Source organism: Eriocheir sinensis, chromosome 67, assembly GCF_024679095.1.
Source record: "Eriocheir sinensis breed Jianghai 21 chromosome 67, ASM2467909v1, whole genome shotgun sequence".
Lineage (NCBI taxonomy): Eukaryota > Metazoa > Arthropoda > Malacostraca > Decapoda > Varunidae > Eriocheir > Eriocheir sinensis.
The window spans coordinates 2,945,438-2,967,371 of NC_066575.1; the positions used below are offsets into that span (position 1 = coordinate 2,945,438).

The 21,934-nt window shown below is 41.5% G+C and overlaps 2 protein-coding genes across 6 annotated transcripts in view; one reads left to right on the forward strand and one right to left on the reverse strand.

Annotated features, from left to right (window-relative positions):
* LOC126987943 (protein amalgam-like) lies at positions 1-15,723 on the forward strand. Of its 3 annotated transcripts, XR_007741298.1 has the most exons (12): positions 4-206; positions 1,749-1,865; positions 4,250-4,362; positions 5,657-5,792; positions 6,890-7,026; positions 7,299-7,443; positions 8,156-8,253; positions 8,388-8,471; positions 10,326-10,538; positions 11,534-11,723; positions 12,445-12,588; positions 15,575-15,723. XR_007741298.1 is itself a non-coding variant. In XM_050845592.1 (11 exons), the coding sequence occupies exons 1-11, from the start codon at positions 161-163 to the stop codon at positions 12,534-12,536; spliced, it is 1,368 nt and encodes a 455-aa protein (XP_050701549.1). In that variant the 5' UTR covers positions 1-160; the 3' UTR covers positions 12,537-12,831. The 3 variants fall into 3 exon arrangements, 2 of the variants coding, with proteins under 2 accessions (XP_050701549.1, XP_050701548.1); XM_050845592.1 differs by lacking the exon at positions 15,575-15,723 and having other exon boundaries at positions 1-206; positions 11,537-11,723; positions 12,445-12,831; XM_050845591.1 differs by lacking the exon at positions 15,575-15,723 and having other exon boundaries at positions 12,445-12,831.
* Positions 12,962-21,934, reverse strand: part of LOC126987942 (uncharacterized) — a 27,944-nt gene continuing 18,971 nt past the window's right edge. Inside the window, exons 11-16 of one of the 3 annotated variants that reach the window (XM_050845588.1) lie at positions 21,762-21,897; positions 19,295-19,496; positions 18,458-18,612; positions 17,203-17,308; positions 16,459-16,647; positions 12,962-15,711 (exon numbers count right to left, since the gene is read on the reverse strand). In XM_050845588.1, coding sequence (XP_050701545.1) covers positions 15,329-15,711; positions 16,459-16,647; positions 17,203-17,308; positions 18,458-18,612; positions 19,295-19,496; positions 21,762-21,897 — 1,171 coding nt within the window. In that variant the 3' untranslated portion in view covers positions 12,962-15,328. Of the gene's footprint in view, positions 15,712-16,458; positions 16,648-17,202; positions 17,309-18,457; positions 18,613-19,294; positions 19,497-19,599; positions 20,125-21,761; positions 21,898-21,934 lie in introns of those variants that run through there. The other 2 variants (XM_050845590.1, XR_007741297.1) reach the window with 2 other exon arrangements.

Below are 21,934 nucleotides of genomic sequence, written 5' to 3' on the forward strand. Positions count from 1 at the left end.
GGGGGCGTCCCCGACGCGGCGACGCACTGTACACCGGGGCCCACAACGCCGCCACCGCCTCACCCTCACCGCCTGACTGAGGCCGACGAGTGCATAGACCTACTTATAGCGTTATACGTTTTTCCAAAACTAGCTGACTCGGTGATACGCTCGTGACACCATGCTGACGTTTGTCCTTGCGGGCGTCTTGTTGCTGGGCGTCGGGGGTGAGTACGGCGGCGCTCGCTGGAGCGGCCGGGGTGCTGGCCGGGGGGAAGGCTGTCTCACGACCTTTCTCGCATGTAACATTCAAGGGTGCTTATAATTTTAACGAGTTACTATCATGCTTCTTCCTGTGTGAGTGCTGCTATACTTGGTCCTCTGAGCCCATAATATTGAACATGAAAATAAAACTGATGTGGCGGATTAGCATGAAAATTTCAGTCTTCAGAGCTGATATCTGATAGGCAAGGTAAAGGTGGGTGCATACGCTATAGCTGCGCGTGGCTGCGGTGCTCATCTCCAATCCATTGGCCTTTTGCCTGTGGTAGGTAAGAAACCATATACCCCGGGACACGGGCCAGTGTGAAATCCAGGATTGCCACAGTTTATCTTCCCCAGATTTCCCCAGGTATCCATTTATCGACAGCCCGAGAGGGAGGATGAACAGCTGGGTGAGCTGCACGCCGACTGCCCGGGCCGGGATTCGAACCCGGGCCCGCGTAGTAGTAACCAGGCACGCCAACCACTAGACCACGGAGGCGTGATAATAGCCTTAGTAGGGGAGGTGATATCATCCAGTGATCTCATTGGTCCATTAGAGATTTTGGATACATAAGGCATACATAGATTTTCCTTGAAGATAATGATGTCGGTCATCCTGGACGGTGTGGTGATCTTGACTCGGATCAGTCAGTGAACAACCCGCCCTCCGCAGACTCGAGTCAAAGTTTAAGATACGGAAGAAACGGTGCACCACCTTGACCTGTAGGAGTGGCGAGGAGGAATTGGTGAAGTTCAGACGACTTAACTGAATTATTGTGGATCAGTCCTTTAATCAGTTATATGCATGATGTGTGTGTGTGTGTGTGTGTGTGGTCGCGCACGCACCCGCCTGTATATATAGGAAGGTAAATAGGAAGGTAAATACAGGTAGAGGGAAGAGTGAATATGTAGTTAGTTGAATGAACTTTAGGGATAGATAGATAGATAGACAGATTGGTAGATAGATTAACTGATGGATGAATAAAGGAGTAGGCAGAGAAAATAAAATAAAGGGAGTTAAAGGAGGGATGAGTTGATGAATCCGTATTTACATAAATGCATATACATACATACATATATACATACATACATACATACATACATACCTGGATAGAAAGACAACACAAGTCAGAGACACGCCAGTCCTCGTCGACGGACCGACTTGGTCGGCTAGATTTCGATCGCCGATAGAGTCGGTCTGTCGGCACCCTGCTACGGGCCGCCTTTGGCAAAGGCCCGTGCTCCCTCGTGCAGGGAGGGACAAGAGCCCGTTCCCCTGGTGATACTAGGGGATAAATCTTTAAAAAAGAAAGTCTGTTTAAGAAAAAAAAAGGAATGTGTGTGTGTGTGTGTGTGTGTGTGTGTGTGTGTGTGTGTGTGTGTGTGTGTGTGTGTGTGTGTGTGTTCCATTCTTACAACCCCACCCTGACTTCACTATCACCCATACCTTACCCTTCACCACCCTCCTGCTCGCCCATCTGCCCGTCTCACCAGCTGCCCCACAGGTGCCAGCGAGGCCCAGCAAACAGCTCCTGCGTGGCCCCGCCTGGTCACCGCCCCCGGCCGCTACCATGCCCACGGAGGGGAGTCTGTCAAGCTGCCCTGCGATGTCACCAACTTGGGTACGTGGACAAAATGAACAATGGCAAGGCCGAGAGGATACAGCCTCCCCCCCTCCTTTCCTACCTTGTGACAGTGATAATTTGAAGTGTTCTCATGTACTGTATATGTTATGCGTGTGGAATGACATAAAATACTTCTTCATTGGTGTTTATAAAAGTAATTTCTTATATTTCGATCAAGGTGACTAATTCTCTCTCTCTCTCTCCCTTGTGCGAGAAGCGAATTAACACTAATAAAAGCCCACCGTGGTTTAATAGCGAAATTAAACAATCAGTCAATGAGAGAAAATTGTTTTACAGGTTAAAGAAAGAACAAAGCACGCCCGAGAACATTAGACTCTATAATGATGCCAGGCGACGAGTAAAAAGACTAGTAGGTCAGGCAAAGCGTAGATATGAAGAAAATATTGCAGCCAACTGTAAAATAACGAAATCTTTCTTCAGTTACATAAACAACAGAAAGGCGATCAAAAGTGGTATTGGACCTTTAACAAACAGCGACGGTGCACTAGTGACTGACAGCCAACACATTGCAAACCTCTTAAACAATTACTTTTCCTCGGTGTTTAATACTAATAGTCTTCCCTCTCTACCACCAACACCAGTACTATTGTAAATCTCGAGCATGCATTGCCTAATTTTGAAATAACAACCGATGAAGTCCTTAAAGCTCCCATTCACTAAAAAAAAAAAAAGTCCTGGACCCACAAAGTATATCCAACTCTGCTGAAAGAAACGAAGAGCGAAATACTCTCCCTCACAACCGTATTCAATATGTCCTTGCGACAAGCATCGTCCCTTCAGATTTGAAAAGGCTAATGTGACACCGATTTTCAAGAAAGGAGACAAAAAGTACCAGGTAATTACAGGCCCATTAGTCTAACTTCGGTTGTAGGTAAGCTACTTGAGGGCATAATTAGAGACAAAATTGAGTTACCTTGAAAGCCACTCATTGATTGGGGACTCACAACATGGCTTCCGAAAAAAAGATCCTGCCTATCAAACCTATTAACCTTCTATAACGACCTCTTCACTGTTTATGACGTAACCAAATCACTGGACGTAGTCTATCTTGATTTCCAGAAAGCGTTTGATAAAGTCCCGCATCATAAATTACTTTACAAATTAAAGCAAATAGGTATTGACGGTCAAGTAAACCAATGGATCGCGAATTGGTTGAGCAACAGACAACAAAGAGTAGTGATTGACGGATTTAACTCAGAGTGGGCGCCTGTCACTAGTGGCGTCCCTCAGGCTCGGTCCCTGGCCCAGTGTTTTCATTATTTACATCAACGACGTGGATGTTGGACTCAATAACCGCATTAGTAAATTTGCAGACGACACAAAGATTGGTAACTCGGTTCTCCAAGAGGATTTGCACAAAATTTCAGCTTGGTCGGATAGATGGAGATGCCGTTTAACGTAGACAAGTGCCAGGTCCTTCAAGTTGTAACGAGGAATAAGAAGTTCGATTACGAAATGAGCGGCGTTATACTCAAAAGCGTTCAATGCGTCAATGACTTGGGGTTATAAATCGCGTCAAAACTCAAATTATAACAGCAATGCATCGATGCAGCAAATAAAGCGAACAGAATGTTGGGATTCATTAAAAGAAACTTTGTATTAAAGAATAAAGATGTAATAATCCCTCTCTCAAACAGTTTAGTCAGACCCCACTTGGAATATGCGGTACAGTTTTTTCCCCCCACCATGCAAAGGATATTGCTAAATTAGAAGGTGTTCAGCGTCGGGCAACGAAATGATCCCTTCCTTGCGCAACAAATCCTACGAAGAAAGGCTTTCTATCCTTAACATGTTCTCTCTGAGAAACGTCGCCTGAGGAAAATTGATCGAATGTGTTAAAATACTTAATGGTTTCACGAATGTAGACAGATCAACATTGTTTATGATCGATGACAGTCTGCGCACGAGGAACAATGGCGTAAAACTCAGATGTAGACAAGTAAATTCAGATTGCACCAAATTTTTCTTCACCAACGTTGTAGTGCGAGAATGGAATAAGCTTCCACCATCAGTGGTCCAGTGTAACACGATTGACTCCTTCAAAAATAAGCTCGACCGTCACTTCCTTCAACTTAATATCAACTAGAGTAGAAATGCAACGTTTTGGAGTCTTCTGATTAATGTAAAATCACTTAGGTTTAAGGACAGACCACCAAGTCTGGGACCATGGTCTGTGGTCTGATTTTCTATGTAAATCTATGTAAATCTCTCTCTCTCTCTCTCTCTCTCTCTCTCTCTCTCTCTCTCTCTCTCTCTATGTGTGTGTGTGGGTGTGGGTGGGTGCATCAATTAGCCAATCCATCTATCTGCCTCTGTTCCTGTTTAAGCCTAAGCGGGTGCATGTCTCTCCTCTCCGGCAGGGCGCAAGTCTGTATTCTGGCTGAAGGGGGACAGCAGCATGGAGTCTCGGGAGCTGTTGGTGCAGATCCGTGGAGTGCGGCGGCGGCCCGTGGCGGTGCGTCGCTTCCTGCAGGTGAGATATATATCCTTAACCTCCCCTTGACTGCGGATTTCCTACAAGAAGACATCACCAAGATATAGGAATGGAACAAAAACTGGCTGCTACAGTTCAATGGAGAAAAATGTAAAGTCATGCACCTTGGGAGGGGATATACAGCATACCAATACCACATGGGAAACACTCCACTATCCACCACAGACGCAGAGAAAGACCTGGGAGTATATGTTACCAGGCTACAAGTGAAAGACAAATCCGTGACAATCGCAGCGGACGGGTTAAACATTTCGGAGCCCAAGCACACATTTGACAAGGCTTTCGTAGGAGTTGTGTGCATTTCCAGGGGTAGTTTTATGACCCTGGTGGTAGTTTGCCCTTTCTTTTGTAGCCTACCAAAAACCTAAGATAAAAACCCACTCATGAGGACCCGACTGATCAACTTTCTGGCCTTTGAAAATATAGTTGATGTGAGGGATGGAAGCGTCTGAGAATACCGATCTATATATAGGCCTATATTCTCAAACGTTTCCTTGCTCCATGAACCTAACAAAAAAACTCATTAGAACCCGACTGATCTCATTTTTGGCCTTTGAAAATATAATTGATGTGAGGGATGGATGCGTCTGAATACCGATCTATATATAGGTACATATTCTCAAACGTTTCCGGGCTCCATGAACCTAAAAAAAAAACTCATTGGAACCCGACTGATCTCCTTTTTGGGTTTTGGAAATAGTTGATGTGAGAGGCAGAAGGGTCTGAGAATACCAACCTAATATCCTCTATATAACCAGGTAAAATTCTTCATATATCTTTCTTGTTTAAAATGTTTGCACGAGGGACATTGGCTGGTATTCTCAGACAACCCTGCCTCTCACATCAACAATTTCCAAAGGCCAAAACGGAGATCAGTCGGGTTGTAAGGAGTGTTTTTGTAGGTTCATGGTACAGAAGAAGGGTCAAACTACCACCAGGGTTATTAAACTACCCCTGGAAAGCCCACAACTCCTAGGAAAGCCTTGTCAAATATGTGCGCTTGGGCGAGGAAGTGTTTAACAACCCGGCCAAATCGGTATTATAAGATACTTTCCCTTTTCACATCATATATTTCTAATGGTCAAAGAGGGGATCAATCGGGTTATAATGAGCGTTTCTTTAGGTTCACGGTACAGAAGAAAGGTCAAACTACCACCAGGGTCATAAAACTACTCCTGGAAATGCCCAAAACTCCTACGAAAGGCTTGTCAAATATGTGTTCTTGGGCGATGAAATATCTTATAAAACGACCCTTATTTATTTCTCGGCCCAGGATATGCGCACCGGGAAGATGGCCACGGACGGGACCCACCTGATCATCAACAACCTGACGGAGGACGACGCGGGCACTTACACCTGCACCGTGACCTGGGCCGGGCAATCCGTCACCCACGTGCTGGAGGTGACTGGTGAGTGTTGCACGACGCACGCACTCACGCACCACCACCACAGTGAAATAACATATGTTCGACACTTGTAGTATTCTTTAGAGGAAGAAACTACTCTGAAACTGAGCTCAAGTTATCAAGTTGGATTGTCAAATGTTATTCTACCAGTTTTTTTGCCCTCAGTTCGTTTTAGTTTACTTTAGTTACTTTTTCCTTTGCTATGAAAACCAACTGGAAGGGTTCGTACGGATTAGCAAACATGTCCTATTTTTTTTATTTTTTTTTTTTTTTACAGCAGAGGAGTCAGTTCAAGGCCATAAAAAAGGTAACAAATGTAAAAAAAAAAAAAAAAAAGCCTGCTACTCACTGCTCCTAAAAAGAGTTAGAGGAGTGGCCGAAAGATAGGTCAATTTCGGGAGGAGAAGTGTCCTGATAATTTATACAGTTTTCCCTTTCTTTGGTTTAATTTCATGTATGGCGTAACGTCGCCCACAACTTTTCCTGTAGAAGTGCAGCATAACTATAGAGACACGCGTAGGAATATGCATTTCGGGAGGGATCGAGTACATTTAGAGTAATGGGATTGCTTCTTTTTTATGATATCCCTTTAGATTATGAATTTGATTTCTATGCCTGTACGGAACACATTTGTCTAGGAGGGAACAACAGATTTTGACTTTCTCGTCTGCGTTTCCTCCTGCACGCACCCAGCGGATTCTAGAGTTACTGCTGTATATCACATAAAAAGAATATTACGAAGAGACACTTGGTGGGGGGGAGGGGAGAGAGAGAGAGAGAGAGAGAGAGAGAGAGAGAGAGAGAGAGAGAGAGAGAGAGAGAGAGAGAGAGAGAGAGAGAGAGGGCTTGCCTTAGATAAGTTACACAAAAAAATATCTCGTACATTCTTCTCTTTTAATCACGACTATAAGGCACTTGACGACCGTACTCCTTTCCGAGGGCTAGCACATTGACACGGGAGATGATAGTAATTTTATCTGCCGGTGAATAATGTTCGACGGGGTATTAAGAACTTTACCCAGTCATATAGGAATACTAATAGATATGAAAATGTATTCGTTCGCACACATAGGCTATCGTCCTCCTTTGTCGTTCCCCAGATCTAGGGTCGCTGCAGAAGGTGGTGATGGAGTACCTTCCCCCCAGCAGAAGCATGACCGTGGTCGAGGGCAGCCCCGTCACCTTCGCCTGCCACGCTCGGGGGTCACCTCAGCCCTCCGTCGCCTGGTACAGAGAGGTCAGGCTCGAATTAGTTTGTTTTAGTTTATTACTTTGTTTGTTCCTCATGTCCAAGTTTAACGTCGCACTTGGCATTTGTGCAGATGTTTGGATTCAGGTGTGTGTGTGTGTGCGTGTGTGTGTGTCAGGCTTGGGTGAAGTGCGTCTGTCTATAGGCTAATGAATCACCTACAAGTCTATGCACATTATGATATCATAAACCCAAGTACAAGAGCGCAGTTTTCTACCAGAGGCCTCTTCCCATCATGTCTCCCCTGCCCCCTCCCCCAGGGCACTGAGCGGGAGGTGCTGCGGGAGGGGCCGGTGCTGAACATCGCGGAGGCGGGGAGGGAGGACGCGGGCCGCTACCAGTGTCTGACCAGCAGTGGCGAGGATGGGCGGCGGCAGGGCACCGTGTTCACCCTGAATGTGGAATGTACGTGTTTCTTGTTTGTTGGGGTGAGCATAGTGGCCAGGGATACGTATAGATAGATATGTGATAGGTACGGAGGTAGGTAAGGGTAAATATATATGTATCTAGATGTGTTTATTGGTCACATTAACCATGAAATAACATAATGGATGTGTATATAGTATATGGATTTGTAAGATATTAACGGACATAACTGTCCACAGAACTAAATAAGATAACTATTCATTATATGATAAACCAATTTAAATATAACAATATATAGAAAGATGATTGATAGTGTGCATGGTTCATTACTGTCGGGGTGTGAAAAAATGAGGTGAAGGTTTGGTTGAGATGATAACACTATTCAATTTAAGTTAATTAGAAAAAAAAGCAGTAGGCAGACATATACTGAAATTAAACTCATTCGTGAACCAGCGAAACAGCGAGACGAATCCCTTACTAATATTACAGAGCGAATAAATTCAAACCATTCGTAAAGTAAATGGGCGAAGTAGGGAGACAATATTAGTGTTCTTGAATCATGTATTACCACAGATTGTATGGTTTAGGTTAGGTTTAGTTTCCCTCTAAGACCTGTGTACAGCTGTGAACCCCAATCATGAACCAGCGAAGGCAGGAGACGATTGTTGGGTTGTCAGCGGTCATTAGGCTTGTTGACGTAGTGAGTGTGAGTGGCTGTGTAACCCTCGGAGGCGGTGGTGTGGTGTTGCAGACGTGTCGGTGCGGGGGGCCCAGGACAGAGTGGTGGTGAGGAGCGAGTACCCGCGTGCCCAGCTCACCTGCTACGTGGAAGGCTACCCCGAACCCCAGGTGTGTGGAATTAACCTGTGTGTGGTATCTTGATAGTCTCAGTGGATATTATCTTACAGCGTATGCTTCGGCTATTAATTATTATTTGTAACACACACACACACACACACCAACCATCCCCGCCGTCCCCGCAGGTGTTGTGGTACCAGAGCAGCGGGCAGGTGACTGAGGACGCCAGACACAGGTTCGTGGCCGACCGTCATCAACACCACCTACAGGTAAGGCCCAGCAGGTTTTTTTTTTTTTTTTTTGCGGTACAGGAGACAGATGAAGGGAAGAACCCGGTAGATCATCCACGCAACAAGCTGCTCCTATAATATCAAAAGTTGGTAAAAAAAAAATTATACTTAGAGACTGTTCCGATTTAAATAGTTCGAGGTATCTCCGTTCTCCGACCTGCGGAAGGAGAACTCTTGCCTAGTAAAGTGTCTGCTAATTAATGCAACGTTAACATAGCACAACATTACGACCATGAAGAAGAATGTTTAGGTTCTATGTATAAGGAGTGAACAGGGAACGACGCAGTTTTTCATCAGATCATTAAGTCAACAATTTTTGTCTTGGACTTCCAAATGGTTGCAGGGTTCACTGATGATGTTGACGATGTTATAGATAGTGACTACAACGATAATAATAATAATAATAATAATAATAATGATAATAATACATACTACTTCCATCGTCTTCACTCGCAAACAACGGCGTATAATTAACTGCCAGTTATATGATCAATAACAATAAATCTACAAAATTTGTTTTCCGTGATAGAAATTGATGATAATATCTTCTCAGGGTCTTTCGAATAATCTACAAACAGTATTCTCATTCCCTTACGTCAGCGGTTAAGCAAAATCTTTTCAGAGGCGCCGAACCCTCACGAAAACCTCGAGCCGCACACCAACCGAGCTCCGAAAAAAAAAAAAAGCTTCAATCGCTTGTTTCAGCTCCCGTGGTATACTCGTAGCAGTTAATTTTGCGTAAAACTTATTTTGGTGAGTAATCCTGTATTCCTGTTTCGGAGGGCCTTCGCCGAACCCCTATGACTGGCTCACCGAACCCGGGGGCTCGGTCGAACCCAGGTTAAGAACCATTGCCTTAAACCACTGCTTCCCAAACCGTCTTGCACACTACACCCTTTTGGCTACACGAAACCCTGCCCTGTCTTATTTTTAGTACTAAATAATTTATACATACTGGGACGACACAGACACGTAATTATGAAGTCCGTCTCACAACACATACCCGGTTCCCATTTAGGCCTTCTCCCGGTGTGTACTGGGTGGACAGGGAGACTATCCATCCATCTTCACACCGCCAGGGAATCAAACCCCGCGATTCGGTTGTGAGGCGAGCATGCTAACCACTGCCCTAGGAAGCCGAACACCACTCAGTAACAGTCACACGGTATAGGCAGTCACACGTCTGACTGCAACACTGATTGAAAAATTAACCGTAATAAACTGTTCGTGAAGTGAGAATAGGCGTACCTAACAATCACCAAATGGGGGGATATAAACTTGGCGGAGGGACTTTTTTGGCAGCCATAGCCGGTAACGGGCCAAAGAGTAGCCTATCCAGATATTTTGTTTTTAGTTATTAATGATCCACGAGACATCCTAGAGTTAAAACAAAGTATGTGCTTATCTTTGTATTCATTCATACTCACACTGGTAATATTTCTGTGTGTCTGATTCACTTGTTTGAGTGAAATTCTATTGTGAAAAACAGTCACATATTCGTGTCACTAGTAAAAATGAAACAAGTAATGAAAGTAAACATATTGATTATGCAAGACTCACAAAAGGTGAAATGCTTAAAGCAAGCGAACTGCGGTGACTGCTAGACTTAGATTTGCACGGCTGTGAAGAAATTTCAAGCAGTTATTCCTGGAGGAGTTTCACTATACTACGTCTTTTAACTTAAAATAAGTCATTGCATATGGATTCACGCCTCACACTTACCTTCCTCGCACACCCAAAGGCCAAAATCACTTCTTGGATCTATTGTTAAGAAAAAGTGTTAAGTCTTTCCGAGCCGCCACGAGGACACAAGACATTTTTCACCTTCCCCAGATAGAGGACGTGACCGTGGCTGACCTTGGCGAGTACCAGTGTTACGTGCACAACGGGGCCTCGCGGGACCTGGCCACCCTCACCCTCACCGCCGCCCCCAGGGAAGCACGCATCCTGGGGGCCGAGCTGACGCCGCGCCACTCGACCTACAACCTGACCTGGGAAGTGGAGAGCATAACGCCGCTTCGCCTCTACATGCTGGAATACCGCAAGGTGTGTGTATTTACCTAGTTGTAATTTTACAGGGCCTGAGCTACGCTCGTGTGGTCCCGTCTCCATATCTGTATTTGTCCAGTTTTTCCTTAAAGTTGTGCACACTCTTCGCCGATACTACACCCTCACTTAGTCTGTTCCAAACCTCTATGTTTCTTTGCGGGAAGCTGTATTTTTTTGTCTCAAGCATCTTCCTTTTCTCAGTTTTTTACTGTGTCCTCGTGTGTTGCTGGTGCTTCCTACTTCTCTTAGTAGCAACCCCTCGTTATCTACTTCCATTTTATTCCACAATTTCTATTAGGTCTTCCCTTTCTCTTCTCTGTTCCAATGTTGGCAGGTTCATTTCCTTTAACCTTTCTCCATATAACAATCCCTCTAGTTCTGGAACCATTTTCGTTGCCATCGTTTGTATTGTGTATATTTTTTTTCTTTTTACGTGTTTCTTATGGGGAGACCACACAGTTTTCGCATATTCCATCTTTGGTCTAATCATAGTGGTAATCATCTTTTTCATCATATCTTTATCCATGTAATGGAATGCTATTCCTATATTTTTCACCATTCTATACGTATCTTCTAATATCCTATTTACATGACTCTCTGACATGATCTCTCTCCTTGAACTTTTAATATTTCTCCATCTTCCATTCTATATGTCCATTTTTGTCTCCCTGCACTCTTTTCCATTTCCGTTACATGACATTTCTTCACATTGAACTCCATCTCCCATCTGTCTGTGTGTGTGTGATGTATTGAGCATATATAGTGGATTAGTTTTAATTTAGTGTTAGTTCATGTTTATAATGTTAATATTTAATGATTGAGGTAAGTTTAAGGATTATGTAATAGCATTTATACCTGCATACTGTGGTGTTATGTATGTATCTGTGTAGCCTACATGTGTTAGTGAATATTTCTCCATCCGCCTTTCTGTCTCTATTCATCTAAATGTCTGTGTTGGCGTGCTCACTCATCTCTTCCTACCTGCCTCACAGAAGGGCCCAGCGGCAGGCCAGTGGAACACCACCTACGTTGGGATCTCAGACACTCCCCAAGGAATGACCTACGTGCAGAGTGGCTTGTTGACCCTTGACCCTGCCTCCACATACGAGGTGAAGGTGCGCGGTGTGACAGAGGACAACGAGCAGGGACCTGACATGATCAACCCCTTCGAAATTGTTACAGGTGGGAATTTTTGGGAAATGCCTTGATTGGCCAAGTAATTAAAATGCAGAAAACAAATACTACAAAGGAAGAGGAAGGTGCTTGCCATTCAGTCCCCTAAACCAGTGGTTCCCAATCTTTTTTGTCCTGTTCCCCCTTTTCCACTCACTTTTCACCTGTGGACCCCATGACCTCAAGTGGCCCACTCATGACCATTCCAAATTTGTCACGTGGGCCGTAAGTTTGACACCCCTAGTACCGTTAGCTGATGTAGAGCAATTCTAACATTTAAGCATTCAGTTTTAAGGATTGTGTACAGTAGTATGAATTTTATTCTGAGCTGCATGCTTCCTAATTCCAGTATGATAAAATTGAAAATAATTAGATTGGAATCTCTCTGGAACCCTGGTTAGGAACCACTGCCCTAAACCTAATATATAAAAGTTGCAAGGATTATGGAAAAGTACTGATGCCAATTCAGTGCTACTAAATAAAGAAAAGAGTGAGTAGGTCTTGTCCTCAGTAAGTTTATTGGATATATTAGTTAATATGAAAATTTATTTGAGCCCTAGAAAATTACACTTATGTAGAAGAACTTGCCAAACAATGTTATACTTACACATTCCTGGGTTGGGGTTTGTAGGTGGGGGCATGCAGGAGAAGATAGATGTATGGGAACTTGCCCAACAATTTTTATGTTCTAGCACCTATGTCATATACTTTCCGGGGTTGGGGTTTGCAGGTGGGGGTACTAAGGAGAAGATAAGCCGATTCTTCCACACTGCCCTGCCGATCCTGTCCCGCCTGCCCATCCTCGCCAGGACACTCCAGTAGCACAGTACACAAGTCGCAACGCAGCACAGCACCAACAACCCATCAAGTCCAGGTCACTCAAGAGGTCTTTTCTATTTTCAGATGCATCTCTCTTCTAAGATCGTAGTAGTAGTAGTAGTGGTGGTAGTAGTAGAGCCTATTAAGTGTCTGGGTTTTAACAAGAACTGTCTGATTTACTTATATTTTGATCATTTTGTCTAATAAATAGGACAATATAGCTTTTTCTTCCCTTCACAGTTTGTATTTTATAGTCTGCGTAGCTCTTGAAAGCCTAACAAATAAATATACATGGGACCGTAGTGTTTCTTTGACGTTTGAAGTACTGTATATCTTCTCATCATTCATCATCATTTCATCGACGCCTGCTCCTAGGAGCTGTATCACGTGGGCAGTATCCATTTAAGGAGCTAAATGACTAAACCATAAATGAAACCTATTTTATTGGAAAAGAATAGAAATCTATTAACTGGAAATAAAAGTAAAATTCAAATGACAATTACCAAACTGCATTGCAAAAATAGGTTCCTTTTATCAAACATTGTATTAGTAATAATTCAAATTATTGATCTCAACTCGTATATCAACAATTTCCACCATATACATAAGTATATTCTGTGTTCATTAAATGTGGAGGGATTTAGTTGCACTACCAATAACCTAAGTTGAATATCCTTGGGAATGTTACAAATATAGCATCAAACTCATTTATAATGGATCCTTGTTCCTCCTATGTGTGTGTGCATGCATGTGCACATGTAACAGACATACACATTTAAGTGCATGATCAAGAACCCCACTCAGTTTTCTCTGCTCACCCTTCTCTCATTTTTGATTTACAGATACTGTACTCTCTCATTGAATTATCATATTTCTCTATTAACCTGAGCTCTATTTCCATTAGTATGATTCTTTATGTTTGTGAACGGTTTCCTTCGTCAGTGTGATAAATCACGACCACTGTTATCCTATTTGTGATTACTGAAATGGATGCAGCAATATGAGGGCAGGATATACACAATCTGCCTGCTATGTCTTTTTCTCACTTGTCTGCAAGGCACTCCCAAGCTTTTGCAAAAAAGCCATTAAAAATTCAGTTTGATGAGGCAATGTAAAGGAGTTCTTGATAACTGTGAAATGCAAAAGCTGGAGAGAAAAGTTGAAATCAACCATGGGCAATCACTTTAGGTAAAAGCCATTAAATGACTACCATAAGTGTGAATCAATGGTAAATATTAATACCTATTACTAGACACTGAATGCTTATATCACATGAAATCAACAGTTTCATATGTTACTTTGTCTACCAATCATGAGGGTAGGTTATGTAGTTTTACCATCATGAGGGTAGGTTATGTAGTTTTACCATCATGAGGGTAGGTTATGTAGTTTTACCATCATGAGGGTAGGTTATGTAGTTTTACCAGTGTTCATAGCATTACTCCAATTAGTTTTTTGATAATTTTAAAATTAATACACCTGTCCCCTCTCATTCTCTGCGTTAAGGAACATGGATCCCTGTGAATGTTTGTATAAACACTGGATCATAACTGCTAACAGTTGTTCAGATGATAAACATAAAACAAACAGGTCCTGTCAGTAGGGTAGGGCAGGTAATATACTAGTATTGGTACTCACAGTACCAGCTATACAACACAGTAATGGTATCGAACCACTCAGTACCTGTACTGGTGGGCACTGATGGGTCATCATACATACCTACATGTGTGTGTATGAATAGTATCAAGAATACAGAATATTGCACTCTTCTTATTTAGCCGATAATGACTGTACCAGTGCCTCCCCAGCCCTACCACCATGACCTGTTAGTTTTTTGTTTTATCAGCTGAACAGGTGGTTGCAATTATGCTCCAGTGTTTGTACACATTTCATATTTTCATCACCAGATTTTTACAGAAAAAAGTCTTTAGTAGTAAATAATTAGCATGAAATGTTACAGTTAAAAAAGATTTTAAAAATTAAGCATTTGCAAGAAGTTTCCGTAACCTACAGTATAGTCAGTCTGTATAGCAGATGAATAATGATACTAATGATATTCTATGCTGCTTTTTGCATGTATATATCATCCTTTCCTTAAGAATGTCCAAACTGTCCTTGGGCTGACCATGAATGTTTGGAGTGGCACTGCAAAATCTCCTTTGAGGCCACCTTTATGCATTTTTGGGAAGACACAAAGAATGAACCCATGAATAAGGGGAGGTCAGGTGTAATAGCTTATCTACTGACCAAGTGAACAATTACCTAGTAGATTCACAAAAGAAAAATACCCTCTACTCTTGAAACCAAACTAACTAAAAGTAGGTTTTCAATTAAATACTTCATACTGACAACCCAATGACTTACGGGGTTGCAGCTGGCCTTACAATGATTTAACTTAAACACATGTTTATCACTGTTACATAAATGAACATTGAAATTATGTAACAAAGGCAATTATTTAAATGTACAGAAAACTGAATTCTAGTTAAATAAAAAAATATGAAAAATACATCAGCTCTTTTTTCTCAGCTCTAAAAACATATTCAAGTACCCAGCAACTTGAACCAAATAAAATTGCAAGTTTTTCTATGTAAACAATACAAATTCATGGTCATATATCTAACATCTTCGAATATAACAATTTATGTGAACGCTCCATTGTAAGTACTGATACCTCACATAATGAAATTTACCAGAGCTGACCGTACTATACAACTTAATTATGAGGTGATTTGTGTTTTCTATTGAGCATATTAAGTACTGTTAATTGCAGCAGATTTATATGCTTAATCAACTTATTTCCCTCTGAATGCGATCTGACCACACCATTTTCCTCGCTTACAGGCATTTCTTGAAAATCCTCTGAAAGCCCCTCTTTTTCTTCTCATATTTCTTTCGATGCCTCTTGGTAATCTGCTCACATTAACCTCCCACTGACTGACAGGACCTCTTTGATTCATCTGTGGCTGGAGTGGCCTATGCAGATTCTCTGTTGGAACTAATGTATCTACATTGTCTACTATGACACCTTTCTGCCTCAGCCTGCACAGGAAATGCTGGGAGAAAGGGAGGCCCAGACGCTGTGCAGTACTCAGGGTCACAGTAAACTGCTCCATTACTTCAACATCTCCACAAGCTTCACCCCTATTCCATGCTGCCTCAAGTAGACTTGGTAGATCTGGTAAAAGTAACAAAAATGGAATGATGTAAAAATAACAGTTGTATTAAAGTACAACTTCCATCAATTAGAAAAGACTGCATCTGCTGACAAACTTTGGATAAAAAATATACTGGTGCACACACACAATTCCCTTGCACACATTGCACATTTTTGTCAAAAACATTGTATGAAAATGATCTTGTTTATAAAAAATATTGAATAAATTAGGGCAAGGTTTGAAACATTTTGTGCCAGATTATCATCCTTACTCAGTGCTTTGTTAAAATTATTCCTGAAAATTATATAACATGACCTCTGCAACCCACAGTAGTAGAATGACCATACTCCAGATACTCAGAAAAAGTACTATAGCACTGTGCCATCCCACCAGAACCTTTACAAGATAGTTCTTGTTAGGGACAAATTACTTCACTTTCATTTTCTTATTTTTTCACCACCCTTTAATCTTCCCTTCTGGGATTTCTACAATATCTTTGACCACCAATGGATTTTGGCTTTACGTGGGGTAACATGAATGCCATCTTCCTAAGGCTGCGTGTTACCAGTGGTTTACTGGTAACATGTGTTTTATAAACTATTAATTTTTGGTATATTATTTAACGTACATGCAGAACATTAATGGCCCTGTTATTATAAATTAGAGGAAGCTTTTCTATGAACCCAAGTTTGTATAAAATGCAAACAAACTATCCTAATATTCTAGCAAGATTGACACAGGAGAAGCAAAATACTTTGAGTACTGACCAATGAAGAAGTGGTAATTGGGAAGTATACGAAGGTCTTGGTGATAGTAGGTAACCAAGGAAGCAAGGACCCTTCCACTGCACCATAAGATAATCTGGCTGGGTTCAGAATCAAATAGCTGCTCCAGCACCTCAGACAGAAGCTCCAGCCGTGTCCTCACATCATCCATGTTCCCAGACCAGCAAGTATCTACAGTGCACAAAGCGTAAGATAAGTTCCACTATTTTTGGGACATGCAGGTAGAGTATATAAACAGCTTCTGCCAACATTGATACTAAATTTGTTTTTGCCATAAATGAGTAAAAAAAAATGTACTGGTTAACACATTAGTATGGAAAATATATCATTGGAAGTATGGTTTTACTCAACTTTACATCAACTTAATAAAAGGACAGCCAAAATAAACTGGCATAGCCTGATATTCTTAACAGTGGCTTCGTTTTTACAAAAATCTAGAACAAGGTGGGCATTAGTTTTTTTTCTGTTATTTTCATAGGAAATTACTTGAATTAAATATATATGCAAAGGAGTCACTGCCATTCAGTCTCCTCCAGCCAGAGGAGCAAACTATAATGGGTCCTTCTACCCAAAATCAGCCTTTATGTCCCCCATTCATGTTGCAATTTTGTCCTAAAAATTATTATTATTATTATTATTATTATTTTTTAACTTCAAAATTACATATAATCTGATATATAACTTAAGTTACTGAACAAAAGATTTAAAACACATTAAACATCCAACCTTCTAGAATGCTAATGAAGAGCTTGTGGTTTGCCATGTAGTGGAGCACTCTGAGGGCCATGATAGCCAGCTGCTGCTCAGAATAGCTTTCCCCATTCATCACAGCCTGATGAGATAGTTCACTCTTACAATGAGAAACATATTGCAAAACAACCAACCCCAGACCAGCAAGTAACTACAACTCATAACACAAAACATTAGTTCCACTACGTTTGGGAGGTAGTGTGTGTGTGTTTATTTACCTAGTTGTAATTTTACAGGGCCTGAGCTACGCTCGTGTGGTCCTGTCTCCATATCTGTACTTGTCCAGTTTTTCCTTAAAGTTGTGCACACTCTTTGCCGATACTACACCCTCACTTAGTCTATTCCAAACCTCTATGTTTCTCTGCAGGAAGCTATATTTTTTTATGTCTCTCAAGCATCTTCCTTTTCTCAATTTTTTTACTGTGTCCTAGTGTGTTGCTGGTGTTTCTTACTTCTCTTGGTAGCAACTCCTTGTTATCTACTACTTCCATTTTATTCCACATTTTATAAATTAGTATTAGGTCTCCCCTTTCTCTTCTTTGTTCCAATGTTGGCAGGTTCATTTCCTTTAACTTTTCTTCATATGACAATCCCTCCAGTTCTGGAACCATCTTCATTGCCATCCTTTGTATTCTTCCTAGTTTTTTCATGTGTTTCTTCTTATGGGGAGACCACACAGTTTTCGCATATTCCATCTTTGGTCTAATCATAGTGGTAATCATCTTTTTCATCATATCTTTATCCATGAAGTGGAATGCTATTCCTATATTTCTTACCATTCTATATGTATCTCTGAATATCCTATTTACATGACTCTCTGATTGTTGATTATCTTGTGTTATCACTCCCAGATCTCTCTCTTCTTGAACTTTTAATATTTCTCCATCTTCCATTCTATATGTCCATTTTTGTCTCCCTGCACTCTTTCCCATTTCCATTACATAACATTTCTTCACATTGAACTCCATCTCCCATCTGTGTGTGTGTGTGTGTGTGTGTCTTTTCCTGTATTTCACAACTAGGTAAACTATGTAAATACACACACACACACATGTATGTTTACTTCACATTCTAATAAACTGAAGATGAATTTATGCACAAATTTTTATGCTGTAAATCGAAGTACACAATTGCAGAGTGCGTTAGGCTGAGCATTTGCTATATACTTAAAAATAAATGCTCTCCAACTTAGTAATATGAGATTATAACAAGAATAGTGATATTAAGTTACCAAGCTGTTGAAGAAGGAAAACCTCTGTTGATGTAGGGTCACAATGACCAGTTCTGCCTCCCTGTAGATTTTGTGCCATATGCATTCCTTCATGATTTTTAATGCTAAGGCTCCCACCACTTCTTTCTCTTCAGCACTCAAGGCTACACTCCCGTCTGCAAACAGATTTTTTTTTCATAACATTGTTTGCCCTGTTTTATAACCTTTTTTCCTTTTCAACAAATGCCTTTTCCTCCTTTGATGGGTAGTATTTTCAATGCACCATTTACTCTTTGTCTCTCACCTAAACTCTTCTTTCTGATTAAGCATGAAATAGTCTGCAGCTTTCCATTTCTAGACCATAGTTTCCCAATACAATAATGTCTCACATTTAACATATTTGCATTTGGTGGCCCCAATCAAATGCTGCCCTATTTCTCATACGGTGGCTATATTTTCCCATCATTTCCCACCCAGAAACCACAGTCATATTTATTGGCCTTATTCTTGAATCTGACAAATGTTTCCACCCTAAGAAATACTGTAACTATACTCGGTGTATTTCCCTGCCATAACTCATCATTAGAAAATCTATCAAAAATTACATTCCAAGTTCTCGGCTACTCAGCTGCCATGCTGATGACGTGCCAGCTAACAAAATACTTAAAACTATGTAAAGATGAATGTCATAAACATTTTTATTAGCTCATCATTTTATTGGTATTAGATAATGACATTAAAAACTTGGTTTTAACCCCCTTTGGGATGCAAAAAATAATCGCCTGTGGAGGCAACTGAAAATCAGAGCTATAAAGTAGTAGAGAAGTATGTGCAAATCATGGCAGTAATCTTACTCACAAGCTTTCACAATGGCAGTGATTCTAGTGCCCGAGGAGAAGATGTTGTTGCCATCCGTCAGAGCAGCAGCAACTTCTGTGAGCTTCTGTTTCTTCTCTTCCCGGCTATTCATGGCAGCAATTTCATGTAGCACAGACACACTCTCTCCCACAAGGCTGCTTCCAGCATCCAGATGACCATATTCGTCATTCCTCAAACTTATCTGATGATAATAACTCACATGTAAGACACTGACAGGTGTCATGTGTGACAGGTAGTGTGATGTAATGTGTCACAACGTGGCTGCTCAGTTGCCTGCCACATACTTAGGTAAGGTCCAAATGTTGTGAGCTGACTGTGCTCCTTGAGGAATCTGCTGAAGGTGCACTGTCACTGTCACCCCCAGAGACAGCAGCCAGAGGCATTAGACCCGAGGCAAGAGACCAAGATGGGCGTGAGTTTGGTGCCGGGGTTTGGTTACTCCTCACTGTCATTCTGAATTCTGTGTAAAGTTGTGTATGATATATTCCTAACTAAAACAACATCTCTGACTAAACTAACCAGAGGGAGAGAGACACACATTACCTTTGCTGCTCGCCTATATCACCACTCTCACTGGACTTCCATACCACAGTAAGCCTTGCGTTGCTAAAATAACCCACTGGAACACTAACAATCAAGTAAACATGTCCGTGGAATGTGCAATAACAGTGAGGTAATTTGGTGTAAGCAGACTGGCATTGCCACAAACTTATATATTAGAAAAACAGCAACAAACACACCACAATTTCAATACAATATTTACATGGCTAATTTCTGCATAAAGGAAATTCACACCAAGTCTCTTACAAAGAAATGAAAATGGACACCTACCTAATTGAATAACAGGAAAACCAATGAATTTGAACCATATAAATATCCAGACTCTTAAAAAAATTAGAAAAGACCATGAATGCAGTCTGCCTTCTAAGAACACAGGTTTTACAACCCCAGATTTCTCAAAAATAAAGGTATCCTGAGACCCCATGGAGTTTGGGGTGTGACATCAGAAGTTTGTCACTTGGCACCATTTGTGTAGCCATATCTGCCAAAGATAGAATCCTTAACCACTACAGGATGGGGAGCACATTTCCAGTCTGCATTTTGTGAGCATAATTTGATTTTGTTGCAAGGCTTTGTGGGTTAGCATGCTTCCCAGGTTAGTACACAACTCATTCCCTCAGTCCTCAGTCTTCCCACGGCTGAATGTGCATTTTTTGGTCCTGCGCCTGATTCTTTGCCAGAGAGGTCATGGTCAGTGACTTGAATAAGGAGTGCAAAGAAGCTGAGGTGACTCACCACTCCCCACCACCTACCCCTCCCACAGCACTCCAAACACACACCTGTATGTGCAGATAGTTAATCCACTTACGGCTACATGACAACAACTTGACTTAGAGATTTTGGGTTTAAGGCAGATTGAAGAGGAAGGATGGATAAGTGTAATGCTATTAAGGTTAAAGCTATATATTTAAGCAGAGCTGTGAAATTGATAATGGAAACTGAGCACTTTCCAGGAAAATGTCAAAACATGTCCTGTTATGGAGGAGTGCTTTTGCCCCCCATCCCTGTCCGTTAGGGGTTAAGGCTTAGTAAGCACAGCTATTTACACACAGGAGCCCACTAATACAGTATTATCCTCATGGACAGGTCTCATTGATGTAGAGGCAGTACTTGTCCAGGTTGAGGGAGAACTCAAAGATACATCATTAAAAGTGCCAATTACACCCTGTCTGATCTTGCACCAGCCAATCACAGCTTGGTCTCATGAAAACATTAACCAGTGTCATTATCAAATCAGCAGCTCAGGCTGACCAAACACCAGGGCCTTTGAGTGAACTTTGTGTCAGTTGCTTAAAGCTTGAAATTACCTTATGTAATAGATAAAGGACTAAGTATAGTGACCATGATACTGTACGTGAAAAGTGCAGTCACAGCAGGCCAGGTTCTTGGAGTGAGTGCTATTGAAGAGATGTGATGTCGACTGATAACAGTTAAAACACCTTTCTTTGCATCTCACTTGCTCTTTAAAGCTTGAACCTACCTGTTATGATAAAAATATAATAGGGCATAACTAAAGAGGGATTGAAAGCAAGCCAGTTTAAATAATATATGGGTTGAGTGGTGCCAGTGAGGTACAGGGGCTACTGGGGGTACAAGTCAGTTATAAAGTCGACTTATTTCTTACTTCTCAGCTGTCTTTGATGGCTATAGTAAATAGCACAGTTTGTTAGAAAGTACATGAGCACTACATGTTCCCATCTCGGCATGACCACAGAAACAGAGAACACAGCCACCCAAGCAGATGCTCTCTCTTCTCCTCATGTAATCATGCTGTTAACTAACAGCAAGTTCACATGAGGCTGTGAAAGATGACGAAGAATTTGGTGACTTCTTTCAAAATCATTTACCATTATTTTCACTATGTATTCATCATGCTACAACTTACTCTGGAAGACTGATGAGAGGCTGGGCTGCTATGCATGTAAGGATCAGAAAACTCTGAACACATGGAAGATGAAGAGGCTTGAGTGGGGGATGGATGACTGGGATGATTCAATGCCCCATCATTATCTTGTTGAAACCTGGATAATAATACATATTAACACACACACACACACA

Excerpts from the sequence above, each read along its gene's own strand:
- LOC126987943 (XM_050845591.1), top strand. The coding sequence starts at position 161 with ATGCTGACGTTTGTCCTTGCGGGCGTCTTGTTGCTGGGCGTCGGGG. Across the intron at positions 207-1,748 it reads CTTGTTGCTGGGCGTCGGGG|GTGCCAGCGAGGCCCAGCAA; the intron begins GTGAGTACGGCG and ends GCTGCCCCACAG. Across the intron at positions 4,363-5,656 it reads CGGTGCGTCGCTTCCTGCAG|GATATGCGCACCGGGAAGAT; the intron begins GTGAGATATATA and ends TTCTCGGCCCAG.